This window comes from Osmia bicornis, chromosome 13, assembly GCF_907164935.1.
Source record: "Osmia bicornis bicornis chromosome 13, iOsmBic2.1, whole genome shotgun sequence".
Taxonomy (NCBI): Eukaryota; Metazoa; Arthropoda; class Insecta; order Hymenoptera; family Megachilidae; genus Osmia; species Osmia bicornis.
The window spans coordinates 9442435-9466069 of NC_060228.1; the positions used below are offsets into that span (position 1 = coordinate 9442435).

General features: G+C 42.3%; 4 protein-coding genes across 23 annotated transcripts in view; 2 read left to right on the forward strand and 2 right to left on the reverse strand.

Moving 5' to 3' along the window:
* Positions 1-4065: 4065 nt before the first annotated feature.
* On the reverse strand, positions 4066-5245 carry LOC114880284 (rRNA-processing protein FCF1 homolog). The gene is made up of 5 exons (XM_029196146.2): positions 5076-5245; positions 4862-4944; positions 4708-4776; positions 4337-4646; positions 4066-4265 (listed from the first exon to the last, which is right to left on the reverse strand). The coding sequence occupies exons 1-5, from the start codon at positions 5076-5078 to the stop codon at positions 4122-4124; spliced, it is 609 nt and encodes a 202-aa protein (XP_029051979.1). The 5' UTR covers positions 5079-5245; the 3' UTR covers positions 4066-4121.
* A 194-nt stretch (positions 5246-5439) lies between these two features.
* On the forward strand, positions 5440-6083 carry LOC114880285 (DPH3 homolog). The gene has a single exon (XM_029196147.2). It carries the CDS (start codon positions 5752-5754, stop codon positions 6004-6006), a length of 255 nt encoding a protein of 84 aa, XP_029051980.1. The 5' UTR covers positions 5440-5751; the 3' UTR covers positions 6007-6083.
* LOC114880283 (DNA-directed RNA polymerase III subunit RPC7-like) lies at positions 5916-7515 on the forward strand. Of its 3 annotated transcripts, none has more exons than XM_046288564.1 (3): positions 5916-6007; positions 6073-6837; positions 6920-7515. In XM_046288564.1, exon 2 carries the CDS (start codon positions 6101-6103, stop codon positions 6749-6751), a length of 651 nt encoding a protein of 216 aa, XP_046144520.1. In that variant the 5' UTR covers positions 5916-6007; positions 6073-6100; the 3' UTR covers positions 6752-6837; positions 6920-7515. The 3 variants fall into 3 exon arrangements, with proteins under 3 accessions (XP_046144520.1, XP_046144522.1, XP_046144521.1); XM_046288566.1 differs by lacking the exon at positions 5916-6007 and having other exon boundaries at positions 6014-6837; positions 6920-7020; positions 7078-7515; XM_046288565.1 differs by lacking the exon at positions 5916-6007 and having other exon boundaries at positions 6014-6837; positions 6920-7003; positions 7078-7515.
* Positions 7516-12628: 5113 nt separating this feature from the next.
* LOC114880282 (mediator of DNA damage checkpoint protein 1) overlaps positions 12629-23635 on the reverse strand; it is a 32537-nt gene continuing 21530 nt past the window's right edge. For 10 of the 18 annotated variants that reach the window (XM_029196130.2, XM_029196125.2, XM_046288562.1 and 7 more), the window contains 14 exons: positions 22090-22226; positions 21716-21995; positions 21522-21642; positions 21103-21223; positions 20620-20717; positions 19982-20126; positions 19820-19901; positions 19522-19751; positions 19363-19447; positions 17909-18082; positions 16011-16367; positions 14318-14584; positions 13968-14230; positions 12629-13838 (listed from right to left, as the gene is read on the reverse strand). In XM_029196130.2, coding sequence (XP_029051963.2) covers positions 13467-13838; positions 13968-14230; positions 14318-14584; positions 16011-16367; positions 17909-18082; positions 19363-19447; positions 19522-19751; positions 19820-19901; positions 19982-20126; positions 20620-20717; positions 21103-21223; positions 21522-21642; positions 21716-21995; positions 22090-22226 — 2732 coding nt within the window. In that variant the 3' untranslated portion in view covers positions 12629-13466. Of the gene's footprint in view, positions 13839-13967; positions 14231-14317; positions 14604-16010; positions 16368-17908; positions 18083-19362; positions 19448-19521; positions 19752-19819; positions 19902-19981; positions 20127-20619; positions 20718-21102; positions 21224-21521; positions 21643-21715; positions 21996-22089; positions 22227-23635 lie in introns of those variants that run through there. The other 8 variants (XM_029196131.2, XM_029196127.2, XM_029196126.2 and 5 more) reach the window with 8 other exon arrangements.

Sequence of the window (23635 nt, forward strand, 5' to 3'; positions counted from 1 at the left end):
TTCTCGCTTCGACGGCATAAAATTTTCGCGGCCCCGTTCGATCACTACCTCTCGTTCTTCTTCCTCATCGTCGCTGCCAATATCATCTTGCTTTCAATATCAGCACGCGTTTACGTTGCTGATCGAGTCTGGAAATGGTGGTGGTGGTGGTGGTGATGATGATGATGGTGGTGGTGGTGGTGGTGGTACATCGTACAATCCAAGGATAAATCAACGGATCGAAGAGCTGCACGAATGGCTAACGGATTCCATTTTTCCTTCTCTGCTATATTGTATATACCTACTACTGGCTGCTTCTCTTTCTTCTTCTTCTTCTTCTTTTTCTTCTCCTTCTTCTTCTTCTTCTCCTCCTTCGTTTTCCGCTTTCCGTTTTTAATCGACAAATATTCGAGCGGAGCCGACTCGAAATCGGATTAAGGATGCCTCGAAGGTGTGGGCGTTTTCTTTTTCATTCCCTCCTTTTTGCTCGTGGTGGCAGAAAGTCAAGTGAAGAGAGGAGAGGAGAGGAGAGGAGAGGAGAGACTTTGGCCGACAGAGGGGGCACTGACCCGCGGAGCCGCGCCTCGCGAAACGCGTCTGCAGATGCTTCGCCTTCGATCCCTCGGGCTTTTCCAAGCCAGCTTCGTTCGCCAGAATCTCCTTCGAACGACGATTCTTGAATTCCAAAGCGATTTTCGCGCGACACCGCGGCCGCGTCGCGTCGCGTCGCGTCCTTTCTCTCAACGACACTTTGCAAACTCCTGATCAATGTTCCCGCGACACGTACATGCAACGACGACACTTTGTTACTCCTCTCCAGTCAATAATCCAAACCCAGTCGGGCACACCACAAACGACACGACGATAGTATTCCGTGGAGATGATACACAGAACCAAACTAGAACCGATCGACGGACAAGCGTGTTCTTTCCTTCGGTCAACGACACGTGTGCAAGTAAAGCGTTTAAACGTTACGCGACCGATTCCGATCGCTTGTACACATCGCGCGGTTCATCACTCGCGTGGCTGCCACATACACGAGACAACGTTCGTTTTCACACGGAACGGAACGGAACGGCGCGTGACGCGGCGCGGAGCGAGGCGGCGCGGCGGATGAAAAGATGAAAATTTCAACAGACGCGAAACGCGACAAAGACACGAAGGAGAGAAATAAATGGAAATCGAGGAGAGGAGCGAAAAGAAAGAATAACGTGGGCCGTGAACGCGGCGACGACGACGTAAGGCCCCGAAAACGTACGACGAAGAATATCACCTTCCCGAGGACTGACCTGACTCGACTGAACCAACACGGTCCCAGAACCTTGCCAGTGCTGCGAGAAGCATTCTTCGGGCTAACTGACGCCGTCCCTCTCCGATCCATCGGGCCCACGGTATGTGTCCCTTTCTCTCTCTCTTTCTTACCTCATTCCTCTTTCCTCTCTCCTCTCTCACCGGCACCGGCTTGCCCCACTCGCACCTTCCATCGATATCACTTTTTCTCTTTCTCTGAAGAAACCTTAGCTTCCTCTTTCTTCCTTCGACACCGCGTTGCCTCTACCTTCGTTCTCGCTTCATCTTACTTTGCCACCCTTTTATCGATATCTTTTCATCCCGTTTCATCTTAAGGAAACGTCTATTTTTCTCCGTTTTCCCCTTTCCCTCCCGCGACCGTCCAACTTTTCTTTCTTTCTTTCTTTCTCTGTCTGTTTTACCACGGTATTCTCCTACTTCGTCTAGCAAAGTATTCCAGCGACCCTCCTTTTCTCTGGCCCAAGTCTTCCATCCTCCTCCTGGAACTCGTGTTCCATCTATCTTTGTCCCTTCGAGCGGTCCCCATATCTTGCCTTTCTCTCTCTCCGTTAATTCGACGAGCTAGACTCTCTTTAGATTCTCTCTCTCTCTTCTTCGATCGCGTTACCTTTCTTCAACCAGCCATCGATAACGTTCGTCCTCTTCGTTTAGAGAAGCATTCTTGGGCCTTCCTTTTCTCAGGCTAGCCGTTTCCCTCCTTGTTCGTACACACCAGCCAAGCGAGTCTTTCTCTTCCGCACGATTACCCCTCTCCATTGCTACTTCGTGGGCCCTACGCCATCATCGTCCTTGTCGCGCTCACAGGGGCCTATACGTAGCGCCCTCGTTCCTCCCACCTTGGACTGTATCCTCTCGCGCATCCCAGCCTCGTCTCGCGCTCAGATATTCTCCCTTTTGCCCTCGAGGAACGAGCAATGCGGAGGCTCAGGTATGCAAGATGGCCGCCGTTGAGAAGCGTTCGACGACGAGGACCGCTTACGGGCGAACGATGGACGATGGAACGAGAGGGAATGGGTTGAAAAACTGAGACGAGACACATTTCTGAAAGCAGTCGAACAAGGATCGAACGATTTCGATGAATAATACGCGGGAGAAGAGGGGAGGTATCGGGAGAAAGCGAGAAGAGAGCCGATGGGGTATGGGGTAGCAAAGAAAAAAGGAGCGAGAGGCCCAGAACCACGATGCTGTAGATATACATCCTATATCCGCGGCCCTATACCCACTTTTATAACTAATCCGTTACCACGATCGGACGCTTCTCTCTTTCTCCCTTCCACCCTCCGCTTTTACTCCTTTTTCTTCGTCGAAAGCACTCGATGCAGATTCTCTTTAGAATTTTCCTTTAATCTAGTTTACTGGGTATATCAGCGCCCGCTGTATAGCCAATAATATGCGCTGATTGTCGTATCGATAGGGTAAACCGATTTACACGTAGGTACTTACACGCTCTTCTACGAAACGCGTAACACATCTGAAACAATGTCGCGTGGGTAAGATAAGGACAGGTATACATACATAGATAGCTCGATGGTCGGCTTCGAACGTTTAAGAAGTCGTTATCTAGCGGAGACAGCGTCGATGAGGGAAGCGGGTATGCGCTCGGGATGCGATGCTATGGGAAATTAGAAGGTTCAAACCTTACTTCATCCGAGTCGCGACGGTGACCGGTCAATCGTGACACATTTCTGCCTGTGAAACGTTTTTTCCAGTAATAGGTACGAGGTAATTAAGAACTCGTCATCGGGGAGATCCTATTTGTTATGAAAACAAGGGTTAATAATTTGATAAAATTCGAACCGCTTCTCCTGGTTGGCGAGGGTTAATTCAAAGTATTTGTCGCGAGTGAGGGCGGCCCGGGTGAGATTAATATCCGACGTTCAGCAGCACGGCAGCGTGCATGCATGTGCCATTTGTCGGTCCATGATATTCGAAAGGTTACGATTCGAGAGACGACAAAAGATCCTGACATTTATCCAAATGCTACGATCCGGAATACACATATATCCGATTTTACGATTTTACGATTTTACGATTTTACGATATATTTTATTGCCACGACTTATCGTGATCGTAACGCATTGCCTAGGCAGTAAGCTACTCTTGTATACACCCGTGATTAATTACACGCGAGATACGAATGGAGAGCGGATTGGATGCGGAGAACAAGTAGTAACAACCGTGAAAAGTCAGACAAACAACCTTCTGTTCAGAATTCCTAGCATCCTAGCATCAAATGTTTTATCATCATATTTTTTTCTAGCAAATTTACACGCGTTACAGCTTTCAATTTATCAAGGTAATTGTACGAGATACGGCAACATAATTCGTTGGGGTAAACATGATTTAAGCAGAAATCTGATCGTTTTCCGCCTAGGTAAGCGTAACGATCGCCTCCTCGATCTTTATCCAGTACAGTATCTTTGACAAAGTACGAAAAACATTCTGGCAGACTACTTCTGAACAACTTATTTCGCGAGGCGCACCCATAATAAATTCGTTCGCGATCGTTCTTCACTCGAAATGGCCTTTTGCGCCCACTAGTCTAACATTATTTCGAGCTGTTACCGTATACTACGGGGCAGCATCATTCGTAAAACAGTAAAATTCTATCGGGTTGCAGCGCACTATGTGGGCGTTACATGTTACAACTTCATTGTTTCACCGAACAATAACTGTAACACATTCTCCCTGTTTATCTTTGAACGTTATACGCGCGCAGACAAAAAAGAAGTAGGAGTAGGTACATACATGCTTCTGAATTACCATCGAAAAAGCTTTTAGTAAAAGGTAACATATTTTATTAGACTATGTTTCACGATACAAAATTACAATTATTTCCTAGGAGCTCCGTACGCATCCGGCATTCTCTCTATCGTGTACCTATGCTGAGCAACGTACATTATAGGCACACCAGGTATTTTTCGTATCCGTCTTTTCAAGTCCTTGTCGTTCGTTGCAACAATGTAGCATTTATGCTAAGAACATTAAAAACGAACGTTGCTTGTATTAAAATCGCACACAATTTCTTAATACCAATTATGCTTACCTGTGTCACCCTATTAACGATACAGTCATCAGCGTATGTGCCTTTATGCATGCAGTTTAATCTTTCAAATCTAGGGTCTTTTATAATCTTTAGTGCTATTTTATACTTTTGTCCTAACTTTTCCAATTCACCTAACACGCAATCTGTTATGTACGGTATGCACTTTGCGTATAAACATTCCATCATATTTTCTATAATATCCAATTTGTTTTTAATTGAAAAATTGATAAAGTTTGTATCCACCAAAATATGATAAGGAGGGCCTAATTGTGTGTTGTATTGGAAGAACAATGCAGAAGATTGCTGAGGCCTGTAATAATACAGTACATTCTATAGTTTGTAACAAGCTATTAAAAGATTCTTATACTTACGCTTCTTTTATCTTCAATTCAGTTGGATCTTCTTTTTTATTTTTTGCTGGTGCACGTAATTCTGGTTTTCTGAAAATAATAAACTGATATTTCATACAAAACTTAAGTGCAAAATAGTGATACTTACTTCTGAAAACCAACAAGAGCCACTTACATTCTTGCATCTCTTGGACTTATCATCTTTTTCATTTGCGCAAACCTTTGCATAACAACCTTCCGTGTTTTCTTAGTTCTACCCTGTTCATTATAAATCAATAAATAATTACTTTAAATGCATTAATTAAACAAGAAATAAACAAGAAATAACCTAAATAACAAGGTTCATATCATCGGAAAACAATACAATATTAATGCAATAAATTATTTACCATGATTGTTTAATGCTTAATACTTGATTATCATACAAATAGATTTGCAATAATAATGCATTCCACTGCTTTATCAGTTGAAAACATAAAAGACCATGGGAGAAATTTCAATCAGTACCACCAACATCATTTTTCACCTGCATCGGTACATGCATACATACATATACCGCAGTTCACCAGAGTCCATAACTCCATAACTGCGACGCGCAAGTTGGAAGATGGTGGGGGAACTCGGCGAGCTCTCCGCTAATCGCTTTCCACTTCGTTTCGGAGTATCCGCCAATCAGGGCAAAGATGCGTACTGGAGATGCGCGAAGAACGAAAACTGGTCTTTTCGCAGTTATGGACTCTGGTGAACTGCGGCGGTATACACGCATACCAACTCAAAGAGCACTTTCGCAAACCCGTTTTGCAGAACATTGCATTTTAGAAAACATAAACAAGTAGTTACAATTTGAATTTAATTGATATAAAACAGAAATATAATTTAACAAAGTGAAATTATAAATCTGCCACAACGCCCCTCTTATATCACCCAACGAAAGTTAAACGGCGCAGTCGTCATCTATAGAAGTATGGTCGACGGTATTATTATGATTCCCGGCTAACCATGTGTTCCTAACCTTATCTTAACCTCAACGATATAAAAGTCGACGATTATTTTATATTTGAAATTATGTCTGTGTATCACGATGAGGTAGAAATCGAGGACTTCGAGTACGACGAAGACGAGGAAGTGTATTATTATCCATGTCCTTGCGGGGATCAGTTTCAAATATCTAAAGCAGAGTTAGCTGCTGGAGAGGAGGAGGCTACATGTCCTTCTTGTTCTTTGGTTATTAAGGTAATTTATGATAAAGAAACGTTTGCAAGCAAACAGGAAGAGCTTGTAAAAAGTGAGGAGAAAGAACTCGTGGCACAAAAAGCTTAAGGTGAATTGAAATACTTTGCGCGATGTTCATATGATTCTTGGGCATTAATTAAACTGTTGTATTAGATATCAGAGGGAAAAAAAAACAATCACCATGGCAGGACGTGGCAGAGGAAGAGGTAAACCTACTATGTCAATTAGTACAGAACAACTGGGTTTCTCTAAAGGTGAAGCATTGCCACCACCGGTTTTACAACCTCCTCCAAAGTATCCTCCGTTGGAATACAAACCGCTACCTCTAATTGTTACAACCGAAATGAGTTATTTATTGGAGCTTAAAAGAGAGTTTGCAGAATACACAAGAGAGTCACCGAATAATGTTCTACCTGTTGTGATTAAAAAAGATATCGAAAGGTATTCGGACCGATATCAAGACTTAATCACTGACAAAAGTAGTTACGAAACCAGGTACGATTGGACTAGAATGCCGGCAGAATTGAAACCTCAGCCGCGAAAACGAAAAGGACAGAAAGTAGATAAGTCTGATAAAAAACAAAAGAATATCGACATAGAAACAAAGTTGCAAGAGTTGGAGAAGAAGGAAAGTATGCAGCAAAGCGACGCGGAAGAAGAAGAGAAAGAAGAGGAAGAATCCGAAGAGAAGGATGAGGAACACGCGGAAGACGAGGAAGAGGAATTGGATGAAGAGATGGATGAAGGAACCGATTACGTGAATAATTATTTCGATAACGGAGAAGGTTATGACGATGAAGACGATAATTTAGACGATGGACCTATTTATTAACGCATGATCTTTTATATAAGAATCGGAAATTCCTCTTTACTCTGAATTATCGAACTAGAATACTTACAAGCTGCTAATTGACCACTGTACGTCAATGTATATATTATGTATCATATCTAGTTTTCGATCGCGCGTGTACAGATAATAAATTATTCTTAATGCCTACAGGATTGTATGAGCTTAGGTGTACCCGTTCCTTCAAAGAATTGTACACAGGATGAGCCACTAGAAGCTGTAGCATCAAAATAACTTGTAATTCGTTAATATTGGTAAAGAAAGAAAAAGTTTTTTATGCCTCAAGAGACTCTCATAATGAAAATTTACAGTTTCTAGCGACTTATCGTGTAATCAGGAAATGGAAGGAAATCGATGATGGAACAATGAAGAAAACAATCAAGGGTGTCACAGGAAGCGTCGGCGTGTTCTTTATTACGAGTATTTCAATTTCTAATATATAATATATATATATATATTTATATATATAATATATATATATATATATAGCCATAATAATCTGCAATTATTGTAATAAATGATCCTCCTCTACGATGCAATCGGAGAGTAAAAACGTAACTTTGGACGAGAAGGGGATGCGCAAAAGTACCGTAGTGTTACGTAATGCTTACGTTTACGTTCGCCAGGTAATAGTTCCATTATTAATCCCAAATATTATTCATCATCTCTCGCTTTATCGCAACAATAATTCCTATTCGTCTTCGCTCTCGGAATGTGCACTCTGAACGCGCAGAAAAGGATTGTGAAAAGAAAAAAAAAAAGAAAAAAAAAGAAAGAAAGAAGTCAATGGTGGTGATGATCACGAAAGAAGTTCGATGGTTTTTCCTGAAATTTCCAGCCGCTTGCCTCCTTGTGTGCTTGTCTTTTGTGGTAAGTCAATTTTGAATGAAAATATCGGTGTATAGAGATTGGTGAAAAGGGACAAGCGATCGAATCGTTTGCAATAATGTGGCGGGAAACGAAGATTGTACGTCTAGGCTTCGGGTGACACTTGACACCTTGAATTTCGCGGAAATATATTTTGGTTGAAATTGAAATCTAAAAGATCGAAATCTAATACCGACGAATAATTGAAAACAACGCGAATGTTATCGTTAGTCTGTCCAGGGCATAGCATACGTATGTATATAGATGAGAAATTTCCTAACGAATTCAACGCGATATTCAGTGTCACGAATTGGCAGTAAATCGAGCAAGCTAAAAAGAATGCCACCCCTTGAAATTTCGTTCGATTTTAGACACGTGTTGGCATGGTCCATCCCTTCCAGCGACTAACAACAAATTGCCTACGTTATGGCAAACGGTTCAGGTCCGATATAAATATACCAGCTGATAACACATCGTTAGAAGAACGCAGAAACGTGCGACTGACTCTTATAATATGACAAAATATAAATGGACAAACGTGTCGCTTTCATGTTACCCATCAACCATCTGTTCAACATCTTTTATCTAACTCGTTCGACCGTCATTCTGTTTTGCAAAATATGAGAAATCCGACCGAATTCATCTTTACATCATTCGTTGTATTAAATCATTTAACAGCATCACCGATATTTCCTAATCCCACGTGATTCTCTTATTCTGACAAAACAGTTTCTCTTCCTCTTCGTTTCTACCATCGTTGTTCAAACGTTAGCTTCTTTTCGCCCGTATCATTCGTAATAATATATTATATGTATAGTGTATATAGATATATTTTTATGTATATATATATATATATGTATATATATATATACTTTGTATATAACCGTCGCAGTTTAATATAGTACGACCTATCTATGTATAAGTAGGCATAAAGACTGAGGCGAGAATACAGGCGAAATCCCGAACAGTAGTTCCTCGCGTGTTACGTTCCTTTTTCTTTTTTTCTTCCAAAAGAAAATAAAATATAGTAAAGTCTGTCTATAGATGGTATTCGTAGCGTGTAGACAGAGTTTACTGTATTTTCTTGTTATCTGAAAAAGATAATAAAAAAGTAAAATTCGTCTAACAATATAAAAATTAATTCATCTGGAGATAATGAGAAAGTATCAATAATAGATTTTCCGTCGATTGTCTTCCACCTCCAATACGAAAACTTAATAACAATTTTCCTCTTTCCAATTTCGATCATCGTACCAAGTTCAACTCGCCCCTCCTTTGCATATCGGAAATAGTAGTCAGCCTTCGCAGTCTCTGCTCATAGAGTTTCAACCCAGCTAATCTCTTCCCTGAATCGTAGAAATAAAGGTCTTCTATTTCTTCTGTGTTTCACTTTCTTCAGCATTTCGGTTGTTCGAGTAGAAAACTCATTCGGAACGTGGCCAGCACGTTCCCCCGATCCTCACGTTCCTTAAGGCCCGTTGATCGATGATTTTCCTAAACTTCATCACAACAGCTGTATACTTGAACATTCTGTCTACGTGTATTAGGAAAAGTAGCTTGGAAACGAGATGCGAAATGGCAAATGATCCATAGCATTTAGGGCAACATCCATTAGGAGATACGATTGGCCCTTCTTTTTCGTACTACGAAATACATACCAATAACTTCATCCTCCTAGCGGATGTCGACTGTCGCTCCAAACGCTATAGCATTGCTTATGTTTCTTTCTCTAAATGCTTCCAAGCTCTTTCTCTTCGACATTTTATTTTATTTTATTTTTTTTTTTTTTTTTTTTTTTTTTTTTTTTATACATTTAACTAGAAAAAAGGAAATGTTCGCATTTGAGCCTCGCCTCCTAAGGTAGGGCACTCTAATCGTGCGAAATTTCGCGAATAGTTCAACGAATTCCCTAATCAATCGGCACACGATAAAAATAAATAGGATTACTATGTGTCGCATTTGTATCGGTGTTTCTTTTTTTTCTTCATCCCATGGGAAACAGGAACAGTCTTTGAATCCGCGGAGACAAGTGACATTACCGATATTTATTCATCTCGTTTTTGATTCGAGTCGAAATTGAATTGTCGTAGTCCTATACATATTAGGCCTGCACAACTACTGTAGGTAGTTGCTTGTTTAGGTAATTATTTTATTTGGACGGGTACGTGGTAACGGACTCTCTTAGTTTGATTAAATGGTTAAACAATTTTAAAATTAAAAATGAAATCAATTGAGAAATTTCTTTCTTACAGCACACGATAGTAATGAAATATCAAGGATCTTGATTAGGGTCTAAAAAATAAGATATAGTAAAATAGTGATTTGAGTGATGATGGCGTTAGTTGTGCAGGCCTCCTCTAAATGCACGTGTAACGTTCTGGAAATCACAGGACAAATCAGCTTCTAAATTCGGATGGGCAGTGTAAGCTTCTGCGAGGTGCTTCTTCAACGTATAAATTTATCTTCTCTGTTTTCCTATCTTCATTGCTTACACCAAACTGTTCAAGCTCCAGTCTCATAACTTGTTCACCTTTCTTCTCGTGCACTCCACGTTCTCATCATTACGAACAATTATCACAAAATCATTGACACAAATTATTTATACTATTATAATTACAACGAAAGATTCACAATTTTCAGCACAATGGGTGTCGCACAATGGAAGGGTATAGTGTTTGTTCTTAGAACCATTCTAAGATTCTGCAGTTATGAGAAAATTAATTGATTTCACACCTTTTACATCTTTTCACACACGTCCTGCCCAATTATAATATTTGTCACAATCAAACACGAATCAAACAGATCGGTGTAAGCAAAGGTACAGTCCTTTTTCTAAACGCAATCGAGGAAAGGAAGATACGGGGTGGTAATTTTAACGGATAGAAAAAGAAAATTCGGGATGCAGCCACGGCACGGCGGTCCTGTCTGATCGAACAATCTGAAATTGTCTGTACCAATAGCACAATCGACGAACAATTAACAATATTTTTCGATTAATTGCGATTGTCTGGTATTTCATGGAAAAGAAGAAACGGTAGGCGAAAAGTTTTCGAGCAAAAGATCTGACACATGTGTAAACAGAAAACATGGTCAACGATGAGCTATCATTTTTCAGACAATTCATCAATGTTTTTAAAAAACAAAAAGTTACCCATAATCTCTCGTTGATATCCTGATTTCATCGTAACCCTCGTCAGTCGTTCTCTTATCAAATTCATTTTTCATAAGTTTTTTTTTTTTCTTCTTTTTTTTGTCCCTTTTTCCATTTAGCGGTTTTTTTCTTTTATTATTAGAGTATCGTTTATCATTAATCATTATCGTTTATACTGCTTCACTACGGTTGGTTGACTCTTGGACGTGGATCTGGATGGAGTGTGGTGTATCAAATGCGCGGTGAAAGAGAGAAAAGAAGCTCCGTCGCTTGGTTTCCTCTGTTTCTCTTTCTCTTTCTCTTTCTCTTTCCCTTTTCGTTTCTTTCTTCCATCGTCCTCGAACTGAGAACAAGGACCGTCTTTCTTCTTACAACTTGACTCATTATCAGAAAAAGAAATACCTTTTCTTGTCCTCGTTCTCTTCAGTTCACATCAAGAAAAGTGTCTTTTCTCGTCCTCGTTTTCTCTTTTCTCTCCGTTTACTCATCTCCCGTTACAACATCACCCATGACAGTCTTTTCAGGAGAAGGTTCTGGCTCGTCGATCAGGAAGATGTTTTTTTCATTCTGTTTATTGCATTATATCAGGAAAATTTGTATCCCTTACTCCTGGAAACCTTTCTTCTATCAAGTTCGTAACCTCTCCTGTTGTCTCTTCTGATAGATCATTGATCATAATTGTAGGGGCCAGGGGCCAGAACTTCCCTCCTGTTCGCTGTTAATCCGCTGAAAAGAGGAACGTACGAGTGAATTTCTTGTATAACAAATCAGACGGAATGCAGCGGTGCAACGGGTAGGTGCATCATCCCACCCTTCCCTTCATCTCTCATTCCTATAACTCATAGCTTCGTGTCTTCGATGCATCTCTGACTAGCACCAATTTCATCGTTAAATCGCGTGACGTCGAGCCAAGCGAAAGCGTGCTGTTTTTTTACGCGAATCAATAAAAATTATCCCTGTCTCACAGACCCAACCCTCGAGGAGAAAGATCGTATCTGTTGCAGTGCCATCCTCGTCACGCGAATTTTTTTTTCTTTTTTATCTATACTGCCATCTCAGTTATTCTCGCTCGATCATAGGACCTCGAGCTATCATTTCTGTGAAACAAAAAACACTACGCCTCACTACAGTAATTCATTCCGCTTGCTGGTGGTTTTCGTTTGCCGTGCTCGCGGAATGTTCCTCGTCTAGATGCGCCTCGACCGTTTGCGAAACATTTCGCGTACAGGGGGTTTATTCGAGTGTAAAGCTGAACGCGGGAAGAGACCCATCACGCGTTCTTCAGGGTGGAACTCTCTCTTCTCTAGAGAACTTTAGTGTCTTTCTGAATTGAAGATTTCAGTGCAATAGCAATTTTTTCGTGGTTTTCGAACGGTCGAGTTTTAGTTTGGAAAACGGAACGAGTCCGTATGTTCCGGGCCGGCAAACGCGCACAGAGAAAATACTCTGTATTTAAAAAGAAACTAATCTTCCTCACGGTACCCTGGATAATTTTCCAGACCTGTCGTCAGGGACGATGTCTTTTTGTCGAAATCGTGTCGGTACCGTGGTTTACGTATGCAAACCGCGAGTGCGATTACCCATTAATGTATACGTTCAATATGTGTATACGTACATAATTGTTTTTTCCCCGTATATAGGACTTATATAAAACGCACGAAGCGGTCGAAGGCTTATGTTGATCCTTCCCTCCATATTTATAGCGAAAAAGCCGGTACCGTTGTTTCCTTGCGATTCCGTTTACTCACGATTATCCTATATCTGTTTTTTTGTTCTTTTTTTAATTTGCATTTTCATTGTTATCTTTTATTTTTTTTTTTTTTTTTTTTTTTTTTTTTTTTTTTTTTTTTTTTTTTAAATGGAAAAAGAATTTTGGGCTTAACTACGACGGATCCCCACGAGATCGCTTGAATAATCCTAGAAACATACTGACTCGCGTGATGTTCGTCTAGGTGCGTGTTCTTTCTATGTATCGCGGTGGCATTTAGTGTCCTCTGTTTGTGTCTTTTTGTATCTGTGTTTCGTGTCTGTATGATTTCTTTCTAACATCTTTCTTTAGTCAAGATCACATTTTTATCGTAGGAGCGTATGATGATCTGTGTGTATTTGTGTGTCGAGTTTCATCAATGGTAAATTACATCCTTCGAACATCTATCCCTCGAGAGTTTCAACGAGACCGAGGCGCGTTGCCTGCACGCACCGTCTTCGTTATTCTCGTACGTCTTACGGATCAAGTGTTTCCCGATTCTTCGCTCTCGTCGATGATTTTCGTTAAGCTGAACTAAAAAGCTCCTCGTCTCGTCTCGTCTCGTCTCGGCTCGCCTCGGTTGATCGAAAGTAACACATCGATAACGGCCAAATTAATGTGGTACTTCATAGAGGACATTCATGCAAATGCTAGTTCTTCTTACCGGCCAACACATCGATCGTACAGGGTTTCTAGATCTCTCTATTCAGTTCTGATCTGGTATCAACGAAGAACGTTCAACACGTGATAGGTAAGACGTGCAGATGAGCCACGGAAGGAGCATTCACAGGAACCTTGTCAAAAAAACTTTTCTTCCTCTCGTTCTCTCTTCTTCTTCTTCTTCTTCTTCTTCTTCTTCTTCTTCTTCTTCTTCTATGTTACTGGTTGCTCCTTCGGTTTCGAGGACGTCACTGCTTCTTCTGTACGGCAACGATCTAATTCTCTGAACCGCTACCCTTTCCCCAAAACTTATCGAAGCGATTTCGTGCCTTTTCTAATACTTCGCTTGCCGCGGAACGTTGGGCCGAACCTGGAACCACTGTCGGTGCCTCTAGCACGTGATAACCGCCAGTTGTGCCAGCAGCTTGAGGCGATTCGGCCTCTAGGATACGGTAACCTGGTTGAGGAGTCGACGATGACGGTGTAGTCATGGTTGCCGTAGTCGTAGGCTGCGCACCAACATCCTTCTTCCTGTCGTACTCGAACCCTGGATCCTCTAGGCATCTTAAATTCGTTCCTGCTACTGGTTTTATAGATGGTTCCGATCTCTGTTGGTCTTTCGATTCCTCCTCGACACTTCCTGCTTCCTGTAATTTCATTTCTTTTCTTACCCCCTATTTACTTACGTTACTTACTCTTTTATTTACCTTTACCGTTAAGAGTAAAGCAGAAGGTTGAAAAATTTAGAATGGTGAAATTTTGATCTTTCGTCTCACCTTTTCAGCCTGCACAGGTGTGCTGGCACTCTGTACGTTCGTGGGCAACGGGCTGTCTCTTTCCGAGTCCATATCCTTGTGTCCATTTAGACCAGTGAAGCTACCAAGGGAAACGCTTTCGCTTTCCGGTGATTTGTAGCCGGAATGTTGGGAATGTTGCGACTTGTGCTGAGCCGCCAGTTCAGGTGGTGCTGACTGGGGCGCCGAAGGTGCCGAGGAGGGTGCCCATGTCTTAGCTTCGCTATGCGGACGCGTTAGGGGTTCTTCCAAAAACACATTAAACGATCAAAGTTTCTCTTTACGATTATCTTTATAATTAGAAAACATTGAGAGTAGCTCGGATGAATTACCTTCCCTGACGTTTTGCGTGACAGTAAACGTCTTGCCTGTATCCAGAGGTACCGTCCAGTTGACCGGTTCCGGCGACCGCATGATCATCTGTTCCGGTGATTTGACTCTGGTCGGTTCCGGTGGACTTTTCACCACCGGTTCGTCGTCGATCCACGGGCTTACGGCGGTGGCAGACATTGCTGGTGGCTGGGTCTGTGACGGCGGAGTTGACGCGACGCTCGACTCTCCTCCGGTCACGTCCCCGTTTATTTGCGGCTCTGCCGTCACTATAACGTTTCGTTGACGCTTTAGCGACGAGGTGTACACCGCTCAACCTTGTCGCCCGATTCCGTTCGGGCTGCGCGATTGCTCTCGATGCTTCGAGTCCAGGATCACGAGCTAGCTAGCTCTAGCTAGCTAGGTACTACTTTATACGTTTAATCTCCGAAAAAGGAGAAGCTTCGATTCCAAGTGATCGATGGTAAGACGCAAAAGCATCGGTCGAGTCATCGAGCGCAGGTGTTAGAAAACCGAGCAGAATTACGGTTACATAGAGACGATAGAGGTCTACACATAGCATCCCAGAAAAGTACACTAGCGTACTCAGAATGCAGGAAACAATACGTACAGATATACATATATACACAGACGCGCACACAAAGTGAAGGCGGAAACGTTAGTAGATCTGGTGGTGACGGTATACATTGTACATCGTACATTGTACATTGTACAATATATTGTGTGTGAAGGTGGCTATGTCGGCTGCGCGCAACAGGTCGACAAAGGGCTCTAACATACAAGGCTATTGTTCTCTTCTCTACCGCAGAGAAACATTTACTCGCGGCGCGGCGCGGCGCGGCGCGGCGTAAGTTGACGTGGATAATTGCTCCCCCTTTTCTTGCTCTGCTTTCCTTCGTACAGTCCACGAGAGTTGGCGACCCTAGAGAGGCAGTTGACGAAGAAGAGATCGCGCACATTAACTAAGCGAGATCGTGTTCGTGTTCGTGTTCGTGTTCGTGTTCGTATCGTGTGAAGGATATTCGTTTCCGCGTCAAATTGGGTTTGCTGGAAGCGCACACTTACGTTTCTCACCCTTTAATCGCTCTTGAAAAATGAGAAATTCTTTCTAAAATTCGTGAAGCGAACGGGCTTTGAAAGCGTGAGGATATTTGGAATTTGGAGAAACACGTATCAGCGCGAACAAATATACAAGTCCCGCGGAACATCCCTTGGCAGGGATCATCCTCGATGTCATTCTGAAAGATACACAACGACAGAGAGACAGAAAAATACATACATAGAGAGAGGAGGAAAGAGAGAGAGAGAGAGAGAGTAGCTATAGTGAAACAGAAAGAGAGAAAGAAATAAAAAGAGATCGATCAAGATCGACGTAGCCACAGAGAGAGAGAGAGAGAGAGAGAGAGAGAGAGCACGAACAGAAGTAGGTACTTTTAGGTACAACAGTGCTAGTGCTGTCCATGGGAGTGTGATGGAGATCGAAGAGAAAAATTCAACGAGTGAAAGACGTTATTGGTTCATCCGTCGTACATGACGTTCCTCTGCTGCTCCCACGAACAACAGTGCAGTAGAGAAAAGACAAATACACCAAGGAACGAAGCAACGAATTAAGGAAGAAACGATAAGCGGAGAAAAGTTATCTGGAGCGAAGAAAAGAGGGCGAACAAGTGGTGTGGCATAGAGCATGCTACTTACTAGGTTGGACGGCGTTAGCTTGATTGGCTTGATTTGACGCGTATCGACTATCGGAGGATGATTTGGATCGATCGGCGGCGGCGGCTGCGGCCGCAGCCGCAGCTGGCTGGTCACGGTTTGTTTTTGCCTGAGCTTCGTGCGGACCTTGTTGGCACCGGCTTATATCTTTAACACGGTCCGGCCTGGCCGCAGCGGCAGCGCTCGACGCAGGTGGGTGATGGACACTCGTATGAACCGAATGCTTTACCGAGGGTTTTACGGTTGTACTTGTGGTGGTTGTGATGGTACTTGTGGAGGTGGTTGAAGGTTTGGCATGATGAAGAGGGCGATGGGGAGGGGCGGTGGTTGCGAGGAAGGCTAGAACATACCGTACACAAAGTACACAGTGATGAATAAGGCCACCCTCTCTTTATCCAACTTACGCGCAACACATTGCTGGACCTCTCCTTGCTTAAAATGTCTACATTCCTCCTTATCTTTCGCGCAACAATTAAACCAAACGAGAACCAAATGCTGTGGAAGTTATCATCAGTTAAAGGAAACAGACTGAAGAAACATTTTTTATAAATATTATCGTTGGAAACAAACTGTTTTTTAAACAGGGTACAATTTTCTGCCTCGGCAAGTAGAGCTTTCAGTTCCCAATTATGTATAACACATTTTAAGCAAGGCCGCGTCGCTTCATTGAGGTTCATTCTTATTGGAGAGGTTATCGAGGGCTGAAGGGTCTCCTGGAATTATCAAGCCCGTTCAAAATTACGTCCACACTCGAATATTCAGAATCCGGACCGGATTCCTCTTCGTGTCAAGTACACCGAAAAAACTGTTTCGAATCATTCACCAAGTTACGAACAATATTCGAGCATAGATGAATTTTGAAAAGATTGCCAAAGCTAAACGAGCAAGCCGATCGTTGTTGCTTTCGAATCGTGTACTATAAATAATCTAATTTAACGTAAATAAAAAAAAAGAAAGAAAGAAAGAAAGAAAGAAAAACGAAACGAAACGAAACAAAAAAAAAAAGAAAAGGAATTTGGATCGAGTTGCATCGACAGAGGAGCAAATACAAGGATGTTCTTATTACCAGTGGTAATCGCAATCTCGTTAAGTTAAACCTAACACGTTTTGTATAAACAACAACAACAACTGTAGTTTCCAAGAATAGACCAAGAATTCGACACGCGATTCTTTCAACCCTTTAACAGTTTACGAGAAAGGGTGAATCAAGGTTTCAAACGGAGGAAATGTAAGAGGGAAAGCTAAACGAAGATAATTTGATATCGTCAATCAATCGTTGCAATACTCTTCTATGTTCGGTATCCTAAACTGTTGAAGGGTGAACACTTTGTGATCCGCAGATGACGCAACGTCATTTAAGTAGAAGAAATAAATACATTTACGATTGATCGTGAACCTGGGTGCTAGGAAGAAAAATATAAAAATGTATAGGGTGCTATAGAAAAGAATTTCTATCCTATTTAATCGATATAGAAACAAACTGCGAACCGCAAAGTGTTAAAAAATACACAGAGAAGATGAAGACTGCAAATACATTGGCAAACAGTAAGCGATAAGAAATGCATTTGTAAGAAAACATTGTCATTCGCTAAACGCTCGTCGTTCGCCAATGTACAGTTGCGTGCAACGATGCTCTTCTTCGAAAGAGGGAAGTGCAGAGAGATATCCATACTTTCCTAAACCGAAGGAAACATTGCACGTAACGGTGATTGCAGTCGTAAGACAGATGTGTGTGTGTGTGTGTGTGTGTGTGTGTGTGTGTGTGTGTGTGTTCGGTATTTGGTATTCGGTGCAGGACGAAAGGGATGGACAAAGATCTGAGATACGTGAGAGTATAATGGGCTAGCGGGAAGCACAGGTACGTGGTACAGAGAACGTACATTTCCGGTGGACCTGTGGGGACCTCCTGTAGAACGGAGTAGGCCCTGGGCCCGAGGGTGGTGGCGGTAATGGCGGCACGCTGCTCGACGAACCGGTCGAGGAAACCGCCGACGGTTCCCGTATGCTCCAACGCACGTGGCCAGGGCCCGTGACTGAAACACCCGCTACCACTCCTGATCAATTCGATCACGATCGCGATTCGCTCAATTTTTTCTTTTAATAATAAGTGAGACAAAGTGAAACAAAGAGAAGGGAGAAGATGCAGAGGATATATGTTTCAAGGATTTCTACCTCGATGCGTCCAGCGATCATGGATGCGCTTGAATTTCTTCAGCATCATTCCAATGATGAAGATGAAGATGAAGATGAAGATGAAGATGAAGATCTGAACGTGATACGAGAGAAACGGATGTGGCTAGCGATGATATAAGAATGCTTGTGTTGTCTTGTCATCTTTGATTAGATAGATGGATGGATGGATGGACTCGAAATGATGGATGATCACAACGATGACGATGACGATGACGATGACGATGACGATGACGACGACGGATACCGACGTAGGCTGGTGATGCTTACTGAACGAGCGAACGAGTGATGCGGGATGAAAATCATGGTGCTAAGTGCAGATATATGAAACACAAATTATTGAAATTGACAGAAGATTATCCTTATGGTGAAACGATGATGAAACCTCTCGTCAGGAATTGAAACGTAACGTAACATTCTCCGTAAGATTTGCTGTGTAATGTTGCATCGGGATCAGTAACTCGCGTTATTATACTACTCGCGGTATTACAGAGGGGGGTGGTTCAGGATGCGGGAACACGTCGCAAAAAACTTTCTGCACGGACAATCAATAAATATAATATGGGACTACTGGTTACACTAGACTTGGGCTCAAAAGGCAGAGACAGAGAGATAGAGACGATTAAACAGGATTGTCATGCATCTGCCTAAACATTAACGACGACTTTGCAATTAACGTGTTAGACATACACCGCTTAAAGAATCTGGCCTAGGTCTGCGCTTAATAAATTGTCTTATGCGGCAAATTGTCTTCTTATAGACTGATTTAAAATTAATCTGCTGGTGAAACTTGAAATTAGGGTACTCTTTAGAAGCGGTGAATGCCGTTTGGAACACGGTTCGAATAGGGTAAATATAGTAGTTGGGTATGACGAAGAAGGGGTTTGGCTTGTTGGGACCGACAAGAGCAAACAGCAGTAAAAAATCGCAAAAATATAATATATATATATATCACATCGTATAAAGAGTTCTATCCAAAGTCAATTTATGCACGAAAATGCACGTGGAACTTGTGGACAGATTACGAGCGCCAATCGATTTGAGGTAGGATCTTTTGGTTGCTAAATCGATCGACTGTTTATCGATGCAAACAGTATACTAAATGGCAAAGATGTATTCGACGATGCTCGTTCGTGTTACTTACTCGGTCGTGGATGCCTTTCAGGCTCTCCGCTCTTCTCTCTATGCTCTTTCTCCTTATCCTTTGGCTCTCTTTCTTTCTCTTTCTCCTAGAGAAAAAAAACAAGCCGGCTTACTCGATAATATTTCAACTCGCAAAATTGAAGGAGAAAATAATATGTACTTTAGCTTCTTTAGTGACGGATGGTGCACGCGGTGGTTGACGTTTCGGTGATCGACGTTCCGTAACAGTTGGTCCAAGACTCTGAGAACGACCAGTTCTTGGACTATTCTTCGGACTAGATTTTGTTTTAGGCTGAATTTCCTCACGATGCTCCTTCGCGTCCTCTCGACGTCGCGGTATGACAGGCTCCAGCTTCTCTCTCGTCGGAGAGGGAAGCAGTGCACCATCGCCTACCGCAAATCAATCATTCTCGTACATTTAATTAAACTTGAAATTATATGCTTGAAATTACTCTTACCCACGCCAGTAGTACGATCCAGATGGTGGCGAATCAAGAAATCTTTTCTTGCGCGAGCAAGACTCGATACTCTTTCGATATCCTGTAAACGATATGTCGTCGAGTAATTGAAAGAAAATCGATTCGATTGAAATGAAATGAAATGAAATGAAAGAAACTTACGGTTTTTGAATCGTCCTGCAGTATTCCATGAATAGGTCTAGTTTGTTCGCAAGATGGCTGACCAGCTGGAGGCATGGTCATCGTGGTGGTAATCGGGGCAACCTTCCTCGTGTTCTCCTTCTCTTTCTCTTCCTTCGTCACTGACCTAAATACGCAATCATTCGTGTCACACACGTGTTTCGCGAACCGTCAGTTTTCTGCGACAAACACACACGCACAGACGCAGACAGAATCGCGTGGAAGAAATAAAAGGCAACTACGACAAAACTCGTGTGAAGGTTCGAACACAATTCGCGTCCCTTGTTGTAGTAGAAACTACGCTTGACTCTTTCGACAAGAGATTTCTTTTCATTTCAAGTAACCGGTCGACCATGTGTTCGTGTTTGCAAAGACAACTTTCCAAAGTGTGTGCATCTGTTTTCCTAAAATGTTTCCGCTGCGAGTAGAATAACAACTGACTAGTGACTCTATGTATACGCTGACCTATACTACTTGTGGCACACAATAAGCCATCTTTGCATACGATTGCATACATCTACTCGTGTGTACGTTTGTAATGGTCAAATGGTCAGACGGTCAGACGAGAGCAAATGACACAGAAAGACATTGACTTTTTTGAGTGGATTTAGTGTACTGGCCTGGCAAGAGATAGCGCGTTGAGAGCATGGTTACTGGAGACCCGTTTCCACAGCGAAGCTTCGTCCTCGGCTGCCAGACCGCAACCCCAGTCGCGATGCTAATATAAATGAAAATTCATTTTTTCTCATTCGCTTGCTATCACTCCTAAACGCTAAGGAACTAACGCGATCTAAACAAACACAGAGAGAAACATGCTTTGGAAGACACAAATCACGCACCTGAATAATACCTGAATAATACCTGAATAATACCTGAATAGTACCTGAATAATAGCTGAATGTTTGGGGGAAAATGCATGCACGTGTGTTATCGAACAACACCTTTATCGCTCGATGATTGATTCGATCAAGTTAGTGTAATTTCATTCGTTGCCAATAAGGCTACAAAGACGTGTGAACTTTGTAAAGATCCATGAGGCGAGAGAATGATGCAAAACGGGAAGGATGTGGTATGTTTGTAGGTACCCGATTAGGTCGAATTACCTTGTACTCGTCAGCGAGTCGCCTAAGCTCGATCACTTCAGAGGTAGGAAACGGTTTCTCCTGTTGTTTGCCCAGCACTTTATCATCCAATATCCTTACGGTTCTACCTGACTTTTTACCCCTGCAAAGAATCAATCGTAGCTGTAGGGTACGAGTGTACGTTTCTCTTCAATTCTATACGCCACTTGACAGCAATTAGGATCGTCGTCGTAGATGCTTTAGTTCTTCCACATTATACAAAAATAATTATACAGAGTGTGTCTTAAAATGATTATACACCGTTAAAACTATCAATTATTCGTGCAAAAACAAAGGCAAGGTCTTTTTCATTCGTTTTTACACGGAAAATTTCTAGTCCTTTTACCGTATGTAACATATTTAAAACGCTCTGTACCGAAGCGTTGACTCGAATCTCTGACCTGAAAGTTATTTTCAAGTCGGACACGTCTTCTTCGCGCTCGTCGCCCTCGGGCACCGCACCGTCGATAGTGTCCGTTCCAGTTCCTCCGACCAGGGGTTCCAGCTCCGATGCCTGCATCCCTGAAAATTATTTGAAATTTCTATAGTTCTATAATTCTATAGTTCTATAGAAATGAATGATAGGCGAATTTACCATCGCGTTTGTGATCGACGTCACCGGGTCGTTTCTTGTGCACCGGGGCAGGTCCTGTAGGGGCGATACCCTGCTTAAGAGCTCCCATGCTGAGAGACTTTCTAGGTGGTCCTGTCGTACCTGCTGGAATTCCGGCAGCTGGAACTCCCGGCGCTACTGTCTCGCCGTTCATCAGTTGAGGTCGTCTAGGCCAAGCAAACTGCAACCGATACTCCGTGCTGATTCGCGATATCGCTTTGCTCAGCTGGCTAGGTGGTAGACCCGATTGCGCTGTAACTTCCTGTACAATCAGAAAGGATTATTCCATTTACTTACTTACTTACTTACTTACTTACTTACTTAATCGTTTGGAGTATTAAATAATCTACGCATACCCGAACTTTGTCAGCTACAACGTTCGAATCGACGGCATCGACGCCACCACCGTCGGCCGCCGTGATGAACTCGTGCGTCTTGTACGCGAGTTCCGGGCATTTTTTTCGTCTGGGCAACGGTGGTTCCAACGTGGGCCCTGAAAAGAATATCATAGCTGCTAAGAACGCTTTGTCGTATCTTAAACGAATTTCACGCAACATCCTCGACCGCTTTCATTAATTTCATCGGATAAACACCGTTCAGTGAAACGTTTCAATCCGTGCTGGATTGAATAAGCAAATATTGATTTCTCATCGTTAACAGCGGTCGAGAATGTGTTCGTGTATGTATGTGTACGTGTTCGAGTTGTGCACGATGACCAAAACGAAGTTACAAACGAGCGAAGAATTTTTGTTTGATAAAAATTAAAAAGAAACAAGCGGAAGCTGTTCTATCGCGTCGTTTACGCGCAACAGAAGAAGCATAAGAAAAGCTTTTAGACAATGTCCACGTGGAACCAGGCGTTTCTTACTAACCGTAATTAGAGCTCTGTATTTCCGCGGAGCGGTTGAACGGTACCTGAAAGAGGTCTCTTCGCTCTTCGCGCGAACGTTGCTGAAAGACTATTTAAGCGACAAAGCGGAAAGCGTCTCGAGAGGCGGCTTGTAGTTTTGCAAACGTTGCTCTATAGGGTGTTTCGTTAAAAGAAAGGTTCAAAGGTTATGGGATAGGTAACACAAGATGGTGCAACGCACCATTTTGTTCTTAGTAAATTGGTAATGATAAATGCTTAGTGAACGTGTGTGAAATTAATTAGATTTTGGTTAGAGGTGAAGATAAAAAGTTTGTTGCATTTAGAATTGGTGCTTTATTAACTTAAATATTAATTAAAATTAGTGAATACGGTGCGTTTCATCAACAATCAATCTATCTATCTATCTATCTATCTTACAACTTCTGCAATTCTTTCTTTTTCCCGCACCCTTATAAAATCATGAAAAAATAATAATGATATTCCATATAAAATGTCAGAGTCTCGAACCGCAACGACAACCATACTTTCGTTCTCGACGCTTATGCTTCGCGTTGAATTAAGGTCAACGGAAATCGGATTCGAGAGCATATATCGTTAAGGAGGGTAAAGTTGAACGGTGAGGTCAAGTTGTTGTCTATGAAAAGTTGCCGGTTATCGTGCTCGGTTTAGTCTATCAGAAGACCTTCCCTTTTCGTTGAATCCTCGACAACGTTTCCGTTATTTCCGTTATTTCCGTTGCCCACTGTCATCCTGATGATTCTACTTTTAGAACCACTATATTCCCGCTGGACGATGCTACAGCCAATCTATGTATTATATGTACAATATATGTGGAAGATCGATGCCTGTTACACGCGCGTTCCTATCGCTCTCATGTCAATGGGATGTACATATGTGTCTGACGGACGATGCGTGGAATATTAACTCGGTTATGTAAGCACCGTGAAAATTTTAATGCAATTACAACCTACTCTTTTTAGTAGTTTTTAATTACATTCGAAACTGACGACGCATAAGGTGTATAACCGGTC

Bases quoted from the DNA above. Each gene is read 5' to 3' on its own strand.
- LOC114880284 (XM_029196146.2), bottom strand. The intron at 4,647-4,707 runs GTAAGTATAAGA...GTATTATTACAG, and splicing joins GAATTGAAGATAAAAGAAGC to GCCTCAGCAATCTTCTGCAT. The intron at 4,266-4,336 runs GTAAGCATAATT...TAATGTTCTTAG, and splicing joins TCGTTAATAGGGTGACACAG to CATAAATGCTACATTGTTGC.
- LOC114880285 (XM_029196147.2), top strand. From the start codon at position 5,752: ATGTCTGTGTATCACGATGAGGTAGAAATCGAGGACTTCGAGTACGAC.
- LOC114880283 (XM_046288564.1), top strand. From the start codon at position 6,101: ATGGCAGGACGTGGCAGAGGAAGAGGTAAACCTACTATGTCAATTAGT.